The 17,417-nt window shown below is 40.0% G+C and overlaps 1 protein-coding gene across 1 annotated transcript in view; it reads right to left on the minus strand.

The window, feature by feature from the left end:
• Positions 1-1,366: 1,366 nt before the first annotated feature.
• Positions 1,367-17,417, minus strand: part of greb1l (GREB1 like retinoic acid receptor coactivator) — a 139,176-nt gene continuing 123,125 nt past the window's right edge. Inside the window, exons 31-34 of the mRNA XM_078216079.1 lie at positions 17,164-17,305; positions 12,758-12,958; positions 9,716-9,854; positions 1,367-7,571 (exon numbers count right to left, since the gene is read on the minus strand). Coding sequence (XP_078072205.1) covers positions 7,408-7,571; positions 9,716-9,854; positions 12,758-12,958; positions 17,164-17,305 — 646 coding nt within the window. The 3' untranslated portion in view covers positions 1,367-7,407. The remainder of the gene's footprint in view (positions 7,572-9,715; positions 9,855-12,757; positions 12,959-17,163; positions 17,306-17,417) is intronic.

The following is a 17,417-nucleotide window of genomic DNA, read 5'->3' on the forward strand; positions in this document are numbered from 1 at the left end:
GCTATCAACAAAAAACACAAGTCTACAATTACAAGGTGTTAAGACATTGTAGACTCCCAACAAAACATTAGCTCTTTCCTTTTAATTTTATGCTGCTGGCTGGCAAACCAGTTTTAGAGTATCAAAGTGACAAGATAATTAAAACAGATAACTTAAAAGCCCTAATAATGCTATACTTGAACCAGTGATATATACTTGTAGTTGAGAATTCTGATTAATTCTAAATACCCAACATGAGGATAATTAGCCGCTAATATGTGGTTTGAGAATAATACAAAATATTTAAGTAATATATTAATAATGTCTCTAAGCAATGAATTTGTAACATGCCATATTTCAAAATGCTTGTCATGGCTTCACCCCACCCTATCTCAATATTTACCACACCTTGTGTCCTTCTTTCTTTCTGTTTCTACTAAATGCTCCAATTAGTGGGTCAGCCAATCATCATTCTCCTGAAACTCTCCAACTTCCTACCGCTATCTCCATCTTCAAAGCCTACGTCTCCAACCACACCTTCAAGTCATTCTCTTGTACTACCATTTACTCAGCATCCATTTCTCCCTTATGTGAAGTGCCTTTGGGACATTTATGTACATTGAAGCATGGTATACATTACATTGTGGGAACAGAATTTAAACTTACAAAGAGTAGTTGGAGTAAATAGTATTGATGCATTTTTGGATGTGTTAGATAAGTATATGAGGAAAAGAGGAATGCAGGATTACTCTGACAAGAGTTAGATGAGGAAGGATGAGATGAGTGGAGCATAAATGCTGGCATGGACTAGTTGGGATGAATGGCCTGTTTCTGTGCTGTATTTTCAATTCCACCTGTGTAATATAAATATAATACCTAATATAAAAGAAGTTGCTCTGATTGGCTTTTGATCACTTTTCTAATTGTCTAATATATTAATAATTTGTTTTGAATAATATTGATTATGCTCATGAAAGTTCACGGGGGCGGCACGGTGACACAGTGGTTAGCACCGTTGCCTCACAGCACCAGGGATCCAGGTTCGATTCCCGACTTGGGTCACTGTCTGTGCGGAGTCTGCACATTGTTCCCGTGTCTGCGTGGGTTTCCTCCGGCTGCTTCGGTTTCCTCCCACAGTCCGAAAGTGCTGGTAAGGTGCACTGGCCATGCTAAATTCTCCCTCAGTGTATCCGAACAGGTGCCGGAGTGTGGCGACTAGGGGATTTTCATAGTAACTTCATTGCAGTGTTAATGAAAGCCTACTTGTGACTAATAAATAAACTTTAGTGTCTACTTCCACATCTTTCAGAAACATTGAAAGATTAACTACAGACAAAAATGTTTTATTTTTGATGCAAAGAAATCATTTCAACCAATATTTCAGTTTAAATGTCAATTTAATACATTCAAAGTAAACTAACACATTCAAAACAAAATGGAACCACAATTGCAGTAAGACAATTTAACACAAACATTGTACAAATGTTGAAACTTGAGGTAGGTCTGGTTGGCAAAAAAAGTTACCATATTTAGGGATGCAAAAGTAATTAAATTCGGAATTAACATAATGATAAAGCAGCAATTAGATCAAACATCCTATGGAGTTTCAAAAAGCCATTGCATAATTTAAGCTTCACAGTTAAGTTGTTCATATTCTACAGCTAAACTAACACTAATTTTGAATCAACTACTGTTTACATGCAACAAAAAAGAGATTCCTCACTTTCAGGTGTAGTACTCACTTTTTTTGAATGAAGATATCCTACACAGACCACTGAGTAAACTATCCAAATCAACTGGGAAAATTCATGGGAAAACCTTAAAGGAACATTCAGGCTGGAGTGGGACGTTTCCTTAACACACAATGTACGGGATTTCAAGTGGGCATATTCTACTTTTACTTTTTTTTGCAATTGTGTTACTTTGCATATCTATTCCATGAACCGTTAGATATGAAAGCAACCATTCTATAGTCAGAAAATAGATGTGCTTAAGCATTTAAAGTCTACTTCTATCTGCAGTGTGCCTATTACTCAAGACACATACTGGAAGAAGGGCGTTGCAGGCTGCAATGGAAACAGAGCCAGTGATTGAACCACATTTTGAGACATGGTGTCAAGATGTAATGATGTTTGAGCACTGTAAAGATCTTATGGAAGGGAGGGGGAGCAAAAGCTGGAAATGCTTCCCTGCCAGATATTGTCAATGGTAATGTTGCTGCCAAAGCCAAATCTATTTATATAATTCAAGTGCCTAGGAAAGTATAGCTAGAGGTTATGTAAAGAGCCTGAAAACCAGTAAATGTGTTGGAAGAAGTTCATAAAAGGTTTACTAGACTAACACCTGGAATGGGTAGGTTGTTTCATGAGGGAAGTTTGGAAAGGCCAGGCTTGTATCCACTGGAGTTTAGAATAGTAAAAGGTGACTTGATTGAAACAAGATACAAGAGGTCTTGACCGGGTGGATGTAGAAAGGAAGTGGCTCCTTGTGGGAGAACCTGGAACCAGGGATCACCATTTACAAATCAGGGGGTGGCCCATTTAAGACAGAGATGAGAATTTGTTTTCTCTCAGAGGATTATGAATCTTTGAAAATCATTTCCTCAAAAAGCAGTGGAAGCAGAGTTTTTAACTGTTTTTAAGTCAGAGCTAGATAGATTCTTGATAAACAAGGATGTGAAAGGTTATTGGCTGTAGGTGGGAATGTGAAGCTGAGGTTACAATCAGATCAGCCATGAATTATCTTATTGAATGGTGGAGCAGGTTCGAAGGGCCAAGTGGCCTACTTCTGGTTCATAGGTAGGATAACAGTGTAGGATGAGTGTGAAAGCTATAAGATTAGAAGTAGAAAACCTTGGGCTCTCCTGCTATTGAACTCTCTCATGAGAGTCAACGTAGTCTACTCTAATCAAGGATGCCTTGAAGTGGACTTTGTAACATAATTATTACATCAGAATTTGGCTAAGAATTTGTCACTGGATTTCTTAGCTTCAGTGAGCCTCATTCTGTGCTGGTGATATCTAGTGAACCTACTGGTGTCCAAAAGCCTGGATGCTGGCAAATGACAGAAAGACAATGTGCACAAGGGGCCCCAGATATGGCATTTCCTTGTAATGGGGATTACTGCAATTAGCATTTGATTCTCAAAACTCTTCAAAGATACTGTTACAACTCCCCTGATGGTCAATGGTTAGAACATGATCCAAGGTCTAGATACTTTCCTGGGTTGGGAATGAGCTACATGAACCATGCTAGGCAGAATCACTGATCAATTTATGATCGGCTAACTAAAATTTATCAATAAACTGTATTCCTAATTACTTTAAATATTCAAAAACTCTACAAAATCATACCATACCAAGGCATGTAGCGGTAAATCAATGTATTTCACCTTAATCCAATCCAAAGATGTGCAGGTTAGATGAATTGGCCATACTAAATTGCCCCTCAGTGTCCAAAGATATGTAGGTTAAGCTGATTGGCTATGATCAATGGACAGGGTTGCAGGAATAGGGTGGGGGAGTGGTCCTAGATAGAATGCTCTTTTGGAGTGTCGGTGCAGTTCCGATGGGCCAAATGGCCTCCTTCTGCACTGTAGGGATTCTATGGATCCTTGGCATGTTTATATTTGTGATGAATTCCTCTTGGGTAATAACACCACTAAAAGATCACATTTATCAGGAACCAAAGTGAGAAGTTATAGAATCTGATTCCTGATCCTCAAGCATCAAGAACTCGGAGTATTAGTTACCAAAGCTTCAACAGTGTTTGGAAAAGACAACCTGTCACAAAGTAGAGATCAGGAGACTGGTGCTGGTTCCTCTTGCAGCTTTTAATATATGGCCACTTGTGTCTTAAATACAATTTGAAAAGAAACCAGAGTTGGAAACATACAGGAAAGTGGAGTTGAGACAACAATCAGATCAACCATGATCTTAACAAATGCTGGAGCAGTCTCAATTGTCTGACTGCCTTTCTCTGCTCCTGAGTCTAATGTTCCTATGTTCTGACAGGGAATTCTTTTCTGAAAGTGTTTGATTTTCCTTCATTCCCTTCCTGTTCTACATATGGATTGAGTGCCGAGGAACAGAAAACATTTAAGTGGCTGCCTAAAATTTTAAGATCAGATGCACTGGCTGCTGCCGTGCCATGATATAAAACACAAGATCTAAAATATGAAGGGTCACACATTAAATGTGAACCTTTTTGAGATATTAATCTGATCTTTTTTGACATCCCAGCTTTTTCTGTTTTAATTTCAGGATACAATAGACTAAATTACATCTGTTCATTGACATATCAACACTGAAGACTATCTTAAGATATTATCAAAATTTACCAGTGTTCTATAATTGTATGCTTTTGAGAACCATGTGGAAGTAGGTTTTAGATAACAGCCTGTGTTCACATCTTGTTATTCTTCACGGGAGATTTTATGAAGGATTAATTATCAACGGGCAAAGTTTTGCTCGGACTAATTCTGCTTTTCTTTGCCTAGATGTTTCTTTTCCAACTGATAATTACCAATGCAGGCTTGATAATTGCTAAAAGGCAATGCAATCTCTGGTGTTTCGCTCTTTGCTAGAATTTCAAATTGGAGCAGCTGCAGTTTATGGCACAGAATGGCTTTAAGGAACTAATGCATCATTTGAAACCTGGATGCTATCAAGGTCAAGAGTTAGATCAAATTAAAAAAGAAAAAAAATAACTTAAACCAAACTTAAATCTTCCAATGCAGCTCACATGGATGGAAGCAGGTCATTCTAATATTTGGAAAAGATTGGCTGTGTGCTATGCACAGCATAATCATAAATGTATTTTATAAAGAATATGTTTCACATTTGCGACACATAGTACACCAGGAAATTATCCTCCAGCAGAAGGACAGCAGCAGCCTGTCTAAGAACAATCTTACAGAACAGAACTAGAACAGAAAGTTATCACTCCAGCCTGAAACTTTTGAGTTTCCTCTTATTTTTCCAATCGGCCTGTCTAACTTGTTCATGGTATGTAGCATACAACAAATGCAGAAGAATTTATATTATGCACTACAAATTTAAAAGCGAATTTACAATGATGTTCTAACTAACACAGCATACATTCAACCATAAAATGCATGAAGTTCAGTGACAAGACTGGATGCCATGCTTTGGCAGATTGCCAATCACAGCAAAATATATTGATTTCACAATAACTGAAGGTTAGATTAAGAAGGACAAGACATGATCCAAACAATACCTGTTGCAAATGTACATATAAACCAAATACTCAGATGGAGAGGTCTATAATTTATTTAGCCACTTTTAGTCTCAGCCCTAGTAAGCAAAATGTAGCACTTTGTCCTGTCAGCGGAATTTGAACTTCAGCAATACATTCATGTAATACAAAGCTACCTGAGATCTGTAACAATAAGACTTACCCTTTACGGTGCCATAATCCATTTCCCAACGCCAATATCATGGGATATCTTTAAAATCCATAAACCCCTAAGGCAGAGATACCTTTTGTACAAAGCTCACATAACACTGGGTGAATATCAAAGTTTTCAAAGTTCTACAATTATTGTTGTGAAAATTCAGACAAGAAACTGTGTACAGTGCAGAGGGAGAAAGAACTACATTGTAAAATAAAAATGTTCATTTGTAATTGGCAATATTTACAGTACTAAAGTTTGCTTTAAAAGTTACCTCACTAATAACAATCAGCTACAATTCCCATACCCACCTTTGCTATCAGAGCACATGCATATTGTTGCTGGCAAAGCTGTGCCTGTGTAGTCTGAATTTAACATCGTACTGGCCCTTTCCAACTGTAATGTAAAGATGTTTATTTTTTCTCTCTATGTGTCAATTTGGAATGTTTTATTTGAATATTTTAGTTTGTATCAAAAGTCATGATTTTATGATCCTCAGTACATGCTTAGATTATCAAATTTGTGGGGAGGGGAATAACTAATATAAAATTTTCATACAATTGCCCTTTTGTATTTGAATTGCTGTTGACATTATCATTGCATCTTTTATATGAATTATATACAGTCTCTTGCAGACTTAAGACTGCTGTAGTGTCTTAAAATTACTCAATGTGAAATAGTGTTGCACAGTGGTGATTAGGATGAAATTACAACTGAACCAATGTTTACATTCATTTGTATACCTGCAGAACATTTCTTTAAAACAGAGAGAATATTAAAAAAAGACACATTACAGGCAACACAGCAGAGAACCATAAGATGTGTGATACTAGTGCACATTTACTCTTTTCATGTATGTGTCATACAAAAAGGAAAATGAAAACCCACATTGCCTCTATCCTTTTGAACAGAATTTAACTTTTACCGTTTTAACATTTAAAATGTAAAAAAAATGTAGGTATTCTGAGTGTCAAAACTGCACATTCAGCCTACCAAAAGCTATAATTCAATGCATTATGGATGGCTACTTGTATGAAATTAAGAGTCAATGAAACAATAAGTATAAACAAAAGCATACAACTACCTGTGCAATATATAGAAAAGTACTATTGGGGAGGATATACAGGAGAGAGCAAAGACAATTCTATTAAATGAAATAGCAAATTAACAAAGGCCTATATTGTGTAGAGTCAGAAAATGTTTGGAGACAAGATGCCATTAGAATTTACAGCAATACCCCCACAAAGCATCATATAATGAACTCTTGCAATCTCCCTAGCAATGAATTTAGATTAAAACATTCAGAAGATATGTGAGCTTTCTAAAAAAATACTTAAAAAGGGTGAAGTATTACATCAAATAAGTATGAAATCATACGCTACAAAAAACAACAAAAACTATAAGAATAGTTAGCATGATTACGGACAACCCCTCTCCACTGTCACCTATGTGTAAACCCCTGAGCTTAACTGTAATTATGTACAGTTAGAATAGTGACGGTGGAGAATCTTCAACATACAATCTTCAATTGCTTTCATTCCACTTTGGTTCCATTCTTTTCAAGTGAAGTATTTCTATTGACAGTAGTTCACTCTTCTTTGATCCAAGCCTACTTTAGACACGTTTTAAAGTAAGTAGTACTGGTCAAACCCATGATGGAAAAATACACATTCTGCAGCTCACGCTGCCCTTTTCCTGCCATGTTGAATCGGTTGATGTACCAGGTCGTATGTAAAGCCATTTTCCTCACAAATCGCATAACAAACTCTTTTCTGGAGTTACTGAAGAAACTGACCTCAGAACGTAGCCCTCTCTTATCTCTGAGGGCTATGTTTCTGTTCTGATGTAATAGTTTGTTAAAGTGACTCATCAGACTACTGACAAATGTCAATATGTTTTTTTCTACACAACTGTGCCACCTTACCCTTTTCATGGAATTATAAATTGTGCTTTATCATACTGTTATTAGTGCCACCCATCAGCCTCACTTATTGTTTCTTGCCACCTAAAGTGAGTTTAAATATGCCGTCCAGTAAGAAAATAAAGTGGCTTATCATCACTGCTGCTGGCTGTCTGGAACTCATCGCGCAGCCTGAACTGCCATTCATCTTCCAACTCCAGGCGTACAATAGTTTGGCGTAATGAACTTCGATCTTGACAAATCACGCAGAGTGTGGCACCTTTAAATTTAAATGCAAGTCATATTAATTTACAAACTTTCAAAGCTCATCCTCTAAACTATGTAAATTCACAAAAAAAATTAAAGTGTTGTTCTCCCACTTCATAACAAGAGCTAGGAGCCCACTGCTATTAATTGCAATCTATCTGCCATTTGAAGAACTTTCCAAGCTGTAGGGGAAGGGAAAAAGCAAAAGACATCATCATGTTGGTTGATTGTGCATTGTAGCAGCAGTAGCTGAAGTGAAGTGACACACTGTTCTGTGGCAACAAGAAATGGGTAAAATGTTAAGAGAGAAGCTAACTTGATGCAGTTTCAAGAGGTAGAACCATAGAATCCCTACAGTGCAGAAGAGGCCATTCGGCCCATTGGGTCTGCACCAACTCTCTGACAGAGTATCTTACCCAGGCGTGTGGCTCTCCAGCTGCATAGCTGAGTTTTCCCTGCAGATTATCCAGCACTCTGTGCACAGAGAACCTGGGGACATGGTTTCTACCGTCACTCAGTGGCATGGGGCCTGACAGAATTGCCAATGCTGGCTCTACAGAGATCGTGGCGCCATCTATAAGGGGTGCCTCAATCTCCATTTGACCCTCCCCCCCGCATAGGCATCAGGGTAACCTCCCCCATAAGCATCGAGGCAATACCACCCCCCAACACAAGCGTTAGGGCAACCCCCTCTCTCTACCCCCCCAAAAAGGGGAACCACCCCAACGGGGCTCTTCAGAGGGCAGTACCAGGGTGCCAGAGGGCCATGCCAGGGCACTGTCTAGGCATGTTTCCTCGGGGGCTCTACTTACCTTTGCATCCCTGATGGGTTCCCCTTGAGTGCTTCACGTTTTTAAATACCTGTTGTAAATCATGTCAGTGTGCTGATAATTTGTAAACCTTGCCGGCGTGATGTTACTTTGGCGAGGTATGACTATTTACTTAAGGGGGAACATATGGTTAGGAAACCCTTTAACTGTATTTAAATTTATAATTATTACAATTTATGATCCCACCCCATTACATCATTGGGAGGGACATGAAAATTGGAAAAATAATATCTCCGCAGCGAGAATCTCGTTTTCTGATTCTTGCCCATTGTCAATTTCAGCTGAGCACTATCCAGTAAGGGGTGGCCTAAGGTTTGTTTCCACCCAGTGTTGCCTCTGAACATCCTGAGGTGACAAAAACGGAAACTTATCAACGAGAAGCAAATAAACCTAAATATCAAACAGTCAAGTTCCCTGGCCACCTCCTCAAAGTAAGAAGTTTAACAACACCAGATTAAACTCCAACAGGTTTATTTGGTAGCAAAATTTGGTAGCCCATTGTGCCTGCACTGACAACAATTCCACACAGGTCCTATCCCTGTAAGGCCATGCTAGTCCCCCTGACACTAAGGGACAATTTAGCATGGCCAATCAACCTAACCCGCACACCTTTGGACTTTACGATCTATATATATGATCTGCAGGGGGTTTACACAGAAAGATGTCAGTGTCTGCATGCTGGGGGTTTACACAGAGAGATGTCAGTGTCTGCATGCTGGGGGTTTACACAGAGAGATGTCAGTGTCTGCATGCTGGGGGGTTACACAGAGAGATCTGGTTCCTACCTCAGTTGTTGTTGTTGTTGATGGCGGCTAAAATTTAAAACCTGCCGCGCGCTCCTGACCCCGCCGGAAGAGGGCCAGGAGTACACGGCGGGTTTTAAATTTTAGCCGCCATCAACAACAACGATAACAACTGAGGTGGGAACCAGATCTCTGTGTAACCCCCCAGCATGCAGACACTGACATCTCTCTGTGTAACCCTCCAGCATGCAGACACTGACATCTCTCTGTGTAAACCCCCTGCAGATCATATATATAGATTGTAAAGTCCAAAGATGTGTGGGTTAGGTTGATTGGCCATGCTAAATTGTCCCTTAGTGTCAGGGGGACTAGCATGGCATTACAGGGATAGGACCTGCGTGGAATTGTTGTCAGTGCAGGCTCAATGGGCTACCAAATTTTGATACCAAATAAACCCGTTGGGACTTTAACCTGGTGTTGTTAAACTTCTTACTGTGTTTACCCCAGTCCAACGCCAGCATCTCCACATCATCACCTCCTCAAAGCCAATTCAGCAAAAGATGTACAAAGAAGAACTCAGTTACCTTTAAGAAAGAGGAACTTTTTGAGAAAGTCAGCAACAACGAATGAGTCACAGAGGTAGAGGAGAAGTCCACTGAACAACACCTCCTCGAATTTTATGTTAACCGAGTGAGGTCGCGAACTTATGTAACAGACAGCAATCTAAGAATGGGATAAAATAAAACAGGTTAAACACACACCTGTTAGGTGATTAAGGAATATCTGGTTCTTGCTTATTAGATACATAGAATATACAGCACACAATCAGGCTATTCAATCCAATCAGACCATGGTGGGATTCATGCTCCACATCAGCCTTACACCCTTCCCGATTTAACTCTGTCAGCATTATTTTCTATTCCTTTCTCCCACATATACATATGTAGCTGCGGATAGTTGGGAACCTGTCTCGGGGGCAGGGAATTCATATGGTGTTCGTGGAAGTGGAAATGACTAGGGTTGGGAAGCATTTTCCGATCAGGGCCAGTGTGATCTCCTGGACTCGTTTCGATCGCCTCAGGGGGTCGGAGAGGAATTTCCCAGATTTTTTTTTTCCCCATATTGGCCCTGGGGTTTTCACTCTGGGTTTTCGCCTCTCCCTGGAGATCACATGGTCTGGAATGGGGGGGTGGGGGTGAGTTAATAGGTTGTGATGAACAAAGCATCGTAGCTGTGAGGGACAGCTCGGTGGATAGGATATTGGTATGTAGATAGGCTGGAAAATTGGGCGGGGATCCTGGATTCAGGATTCAATCCTGGAACGTGGGGCGGCGCGGGCTTGGAGGGCCGAAGGGCCTGTTCCTGTGCTGTATTGTTCTTTGTTCTTGTTCTTTGTTCTTTGTAGCTTCCTCTTAAATGCATCCATTTTATTTCCCCTCCGGTAACAGGGAATTCCACATTTTCATCATTCCCCGGGTTAAAAAAATCTTCTGACTTCCCTATTTGATTTCTTGGTAATGGCTTCTAGCTTTGCTCTCCCCCACAAGTGGAAACTCTCCAGACAGGAATTTAGGGTCCCATCAAGGTCGGGAATGACAGGGGATGGAGCCTGACTTTACCAGTGCTGGCCAGTGTACTGCTTTCCTGACACCGTTCCCATTTTGAAAGCGCAAATGATTAGATTCATTAAGAGCTCTGTTAAAGACCGTCAAAGAGACCAACAAGGATTTTTCAGTCAGCCTCCAGTTTAGCAATGCAAATGGAAGCAGTTCAACTGTCTGTTGAAGGGCACCCAATGGGAGACATGGATGCCAATGTTCCAAGCAAACCTATAGGCCCTCCCTGTCTGAAAGTGCAGCCATTAGAGGGATACAAAAGATAAGAAAGCTAGCCTACCAACGCCTCTACTTCCTCAGATGACTAAGGAAATTTGGCATGTCCGCTACAACTCTCACCAACTTTTATAGATGCATGTAAAGCATAGAAAGCATTCTTTCTGGTTGCATCACAGCTTGGTATGGCTCCTGCTCTGTTCAAGACCACAAGAAACCAGAAAGGGTCATGAACAAAGCCCAGTCCATCAAGCAAATCAGCCTTCCATCCACTGACTCGGTCTTCACTTCCCGCTGCCTCGGCAAAGCAGCCAGCATAATCAAGGACTCTACGCATCCCGGACATACTCTCTTCCACCTTCTTCCATCAGGAAAAACATACAGAAGTCGGAGGTCATGTACCAACCGACTCAAGAACAGCTTCTTCCCTGGTGCCATCAGACTTTTGAATGGACCTATCTCACATTAAGTTCATCTTTCTCTAGTTCATCTGACTGTAACACTACATTCTGCAACCTCTCTTTTCCTTCCCTATGCTTTGTCTGTATAGCGTGCAAGAAACAATACATTTCACTGTCTGCTAGTATATGTGACAATAATAAATCAAATTCCTGATAGGAATAAGCTGTTATTATTCTTGTTAATCTTTTTGCTCCCGCTCCAGTCCCTGGATAATATTTTTATAATGTGGCAACCAGAGTTGTACATAATGTCCCAATGTGGTCTAAACTTTACACATCGCTACTTGTCAATTCTATTCCTCTAGAAATAAGCCCCAGTACTCGGTTGAAGACAGGCCATTAACTTGAGTCACCTTTCCACCATATTTTTAAATTGGAAGTATTCATAAAACTAAATACCCTACTGTAAAATTGAGATTTAATGGAGAAATTTGTGGCAACACTATAATAGTGGTAGAGAGTAGATGCCAACTATTGAGGTTGGGTGAAACTGGAGTACAGCAAAACTATGTAAGTGTGTCTAATCTACATAACTGGTCTGAAAAATATATATTATTAAAAGAGAAATTATGTCAGAAACAGGTCAAATGATGGATTCCAATAACAGGACAGAAGAAACTTGACAGCTACCCTATACAGGTTGGTTAAATTAATTAGTATTGGTGTGAATTCAATAGATTGATCTTAATTTTATTGATTAAATCTGCAATCTCCAGGAGTTAATTTCTTAATGCAATGCTGAGGAACTTATGAATCTGATGACCAGACAAACCAATGAGTAATTATCAAGTGTCTCCTTCTTTGTCATTTTTATTTCAAAAGCTGCCTCCCCAAATACAATCATTAAAAAAAAGTTTCACTATATTGCTATTTCACTCAGAACACACTTTTCTCATAATGCTCATTCTTTATTGTTGAAGTGTTTGAATCAGGAATTGCAGAAAGAACCACACGGGGCGGCATGGTGGTTAGCACTCCTGTCTCACAGCGCCAGGGACCCGGGTTCAATTCCTGGCTTGGGTCACTGTCCGTGCAGAGTTTGCACATTCTCTCTGTGTCTACGTGGGTTTCCTCCGGGTGCTCCGGTTTCCTCCCACAGTCTGAAAGACGTGTTGGTTAGGTGCATTGACCCGAACAGGTGCCGGAGTGTGGCGACTAGGGGAATTTCACAGTAACTTCATTGCAGTGTTAATGTAAACTTTACTTGTGACTAATAAACAAACTTTAACTTTAAATGTTACTAGTACTGAACACAATAGTGACATGTGCTTCTCAGAATTAGTGCATGGTTAACTTTAGTTCATTGCAGTGATTAATTTAGGCAAAGTCTCACCTCAGGACCCAGGTTCATGTAGCAATCAATGGCTAACACAGGGTTCTTACTGTTGCGCACAGCCTTGGGAAAGAGTTTGTAGTTTGCATGTTGCAGGAACTTTTCCAGGAGAAACTGGGCAGGAGCAGCAAGCATTGTGCTCTCACTGTCTGGAGCACAGACGTACTGAGAGGCAGAAATCATATTGAGGCTTTCACTCACCTGCGCACAAAGAAAACAAGATTATTAATGAATAGGTCAGGAAGGAAAATGAGTTGCTGCAAGGTTACTGCGATCAGTCCAAAGCTCCCAACTATTCCTCCGATACACAACAGTATAATGAGACCCTTAGAGACTAATCTTCACACATATAATTAATCAGTAAAATATACAGGGATTTTAGTAACAGCAGACAATTATCTTTAATGCCAAACAGGGAAAACATCGACTGTGATTCCCCGACCCTGCCTTGATAGGATGCGGATGCAGTGAGCCAGCCAAAAACCCATTGACTTGGGCACTGGTAAATCCCACTAACGGGCAGGATCAGTCGATCCTGCCGATAAAAACAATTCATTAACTGCAAATGCAGAGCTTGAATTTTTAAATTTTAATCAACCAATTAGGATCAGCCACATTTTCCAATATCAAAGATTTTCAGAGATCTTGACATTGCTTAGCGAGAGTGTAAGTTTTACTCCATTGCTAACCAAAACTCAAGAGTAGGTGCAATTATGTAGACTTGAATTTATCTTTTTTCCAGTTATTGTTGAAGGCAAGTGTAAAACACATAAGAAATAGAGGCAGGAGTAGATCACCAGGCCCTTCAAGGTGCCCCACCATTCAATACAATCATGGCTGATCTATGCCGGCCTCAACTCCTTTTCTGTGCCATTTTTCCACTGCCCTCTACTCCTCAATCTAGCAAATATTAATCCACCTCCACTTTAAATACTTCTAATTATCCAACCTCCTCCACCCTTTGGGGCAGAGAATTCCAGAGATTTACCACCCTCTGCGAGAAGAAATGTCTACGCACCTCAGTTTTAAATGACCAGCCCTTTATCTTGTAGCTATGTCCCCTTGTTCAAGACTCTCCCAATGGTGAAAGCATCTCACCACCTACCCTGTCAAGCCCCCTCAGGTTCTTACATGACGTAACTATTTTTAATATGTTCATCCATAAACTGAACCTACAGAGACACCTCCGGAATCAGGAACAGTCTACTTAAATGGCTGCTGCTCAAAATTAAAGGGAGAGGTCACTTAAAGGTAAATTGCCTCCTTGTGGGGACACACACACACACACACAAAAACTCCCTCAGCTTTTAGGAAATCTGAAATTAATTTTAAAATTATTAATCAGCATTTTCAGGTTTAATGGGAGGAAATCAATGAGAAGCAAAAGGAAAGATAACAGTGAAACAAAAATGACTGTTTAAAATAGAGTTAATGGAAATATGGCCATACCTAATGGGCAGTTACAATCTTGCTGCAGGTGACAGATCTCTGTCACGTTGACCTCTAGCTGAGGCAACTTTCCTAGATGATTGTCAATTAGATAGAGCAAAGCGCAATGGTTTGGGACCTGTTGATCACCCTGGTTGGCTACCAGTTCCAAAATGAAACTGAAGTGCTTTACAAACAAGATCACCTTAGGGTTGAGGAAAACTGGTCACCATCATCTTAAAATTTTAAATATTCAGCCATATTAAAACAATGTCCAACCAAAGACATTAAACAAGTACAGTAAACTATTCCTGCATCGCTCTTTGTTTCCAGTGCAAGTGGACACACAAAGAGAAAAATAGAATAATTCCAACACAAATATCAGGGATGGTAAATGGTCAGAGACCTAAAGTGCTAGCTACGATTTTCACAAAAAAATAAGTACAGTAAACTGTACGGCAAGAAAGCCGGAGCAATCTGCGCTTGTCTGTCTGGCACGGACCGGACAGCAATCGTCCCACACAGTCAGTTTTGGGAGAGCAGTGAGTTGCCCGCCAGTTTTGGAGTCGGGAGGAGCTAAACATGCCAGTGATCCCGGCTGCAAAGCGGTCGGGTGCTGTTTTTCAAAGGGCGCTCTGATCTCAGTGCACTGGGAGACCCCCTCTCTCCCCTCACAGATATCAGGACACCCCCCCATCGACATGGCATGTTTCCCCACCCCTTCCCTGATACGGGTCACCAGCATTGGGGCCCACCGGATATTTGTGTTGGAATTATTCTATTTTTCTCTTTGTGTGTCCACTTGCAGTGGAAACAAAGAGCGATGCAGGAATAGTTTACTGTACTTGTTTAATGTCTTTGGTTGGACATTGTTTTAATATGGCTGAATATTTAAAATTTTAAGATGATGGTGACCAGTTTTCCCGACATGTGCCCTCCCCCTTCATGACCCCTGATATGCCCCCCTTCATAACCTCTGATATGCCCACCCTGATTATCACCCCCCTGCCACAGCCAGTGTGCTAGGTGGGCACCGCCCAGCCATGTTCCCGACCACCCAAGGGCTTCAATGGCCTCTGAGCTCTCCCCCAGGCATGGCCAGTAGTAATTCTTGCCAGCCTCCGCTGCATCTGAGGATCGGTATGTCCCAGCAGCTGGGAGAATCCAGCATCGAATAGGCTATGCACATTTATATGCAACTTTAAATATGCTAATCATCCCTGACCCAGTTTGTGCCATTAGAAAGTGACAATGGCAAACCGTTTGGCACCAGGCGCAAAACCAACTTTTAAGCCTGCCCAAATCGGAGTGATCTGCCAATGTTCTTCTTCCTTTCTTCACTTCCGTGCTTGCTCTTCTGGCACTCTGGACTGGCAAATTAGTCTTGTTATGACCAGAGATGCCCCTCTACCATCCTCTATGTCTCAATTTCAGCCTCAAAAGAGGCTGAAATTGACCAATTGACCAAAAGACCAATAATCCTAATGGTCTTTCTTAGTATGCGTCAACAGCCCGAGTAGTTTTGTAAAGCTGACTCAAGTCCACAAAGAACCAAGTTGAGAATGTTCAAATCTATTTAACATCCTTATAACCAAATGAAAGGGAGGCAGAAAATATTACAATTTCAGTAGTTTGAACTGGATTAAAATCCAGGTCTCACTGGTGGAAGGTAATACATTTCTTAACCTACACCACCTCACAGTCCTCCTTTGGAGAACATGTAGCAACTATGAAAATATAACACTGTTCATAATCTTGAACCTATATTTTAACTCTTTTTTGAGTTTATGGATGACTATGAATCAACTGTGGCCAACTGAATGGACTACTCCAGGCCTTACCCACTGCTACTCTTGAGGAGCATGAAAATAGCCTAAAAGGAATAACAATCCTTTGATTTCTAGGAAGAATTCAAACATGATTGAAGGGAATATGCTGAGAATTGTTAAAAACAGGAATAACTTGTAATAAGATGATTGGCGTTCCTCCTGTTCACAACACTTGCCAGCAATATGTCTATACTCAAGGACTCAGCAGAGGGATCTAAATTCTATTAGAATTGAATTTTGGCAGTCCCAGCTTGGTTCAACCAATGAATTCATGAGTTTACCAATCAGAACTACTAGATTGCAAATTGACAGGCAGAGGCCATAAGAATGTCTCGTATTTTATAGAAATGGGAATTCAAAAGTAACAATCCTAAAAATGGTTTTACTTTATCTTTAATCCCCAGTTCATTATTAAAACAACAATTGCAATTATATTGTGCACCTATAATGGAGATAAGACATCACAAGACGCTTGAATACAATGAAACAAATTAGTCTTGTACATTTGTACCCATTTTCTACATCCCCAGTGATGGATCCTATTAAAATAATTTGGTGTTTGAAACAAACCAGAATTGACTTAGAACTAAATACTTATATTCCTTAGAGTGGGCCAGAATTTGTTGTACAAATAATCAAAATGTTTATGTTCAAAATGCACAGTAATTTCATGCAAGGAGCCAGATGCACAGTTAAATGAGAATATCCGAAGGTTGCTGTCCAAGTGATGCTGCTCCACTGTTAGCTTCAAAGAAAAAGTATTTCACTGACTGACTCATCGCTGGAATACATTGAGTAACATAAAGCTGTCGTATTAGTGAGCCAGATACAAACTAAACTCACCAGAGGAAGTTTAGCTTTGTCTATTTCCAGTCTAAAGTACTCATTTAACAATGTGATAAATATTAATTATTGCCCATCAACTTCACTGGCACTGAGAGGTAATTATTAGGATAGTGAAGTCTCATTCCATTTGATTTTATTTTTGATTTTAACATGTAAAATTTAAAATGTGTCTTTTAAAAAACTTTTCCTTTAACTTCACATGGCACCAAGAGGTTATTCATTGTAGTCTGTTGCATGAGGTTCATATTCTTGTTTAGGATCAAACTATGTTCATGAAATATACCATCACAGTACACTCCTTACCATGATCTTAGGTTTGATAACAAAATCTTTATGTCCTCCAACCTGAATGTATTTCTTCATGAGACTAAAGTGATTGAATCGACAAAGGAGTAAACCACTGCTGTTTGTCCGGAGGTTGAAGTCAATGTCTTCACAGGTATACCTAACAGAAACAAAATGTTTTCATTCCTTATTTTTCTCTCCACACAAGGGCCAGTCACAGTAAAAGTTTAATTGTACAACGATATAAACTGAACTACTGCAAAATCAACCTC

Source organism: Mustelus asterias, chromosome 7, assembly GCF_964213995.1.
Source record: "Mustelus asterias chromosome 7, sMusAst1.hap1.1, whole genome shotgun sequence".
In the NCBI taxonomy this organism is placed as follows: Eukaryota; Metazoa; Chordata; class Chondrichthyes; order Carcharhiniformes; family Triakidae; genus Mustelus; species Mustelus asterias.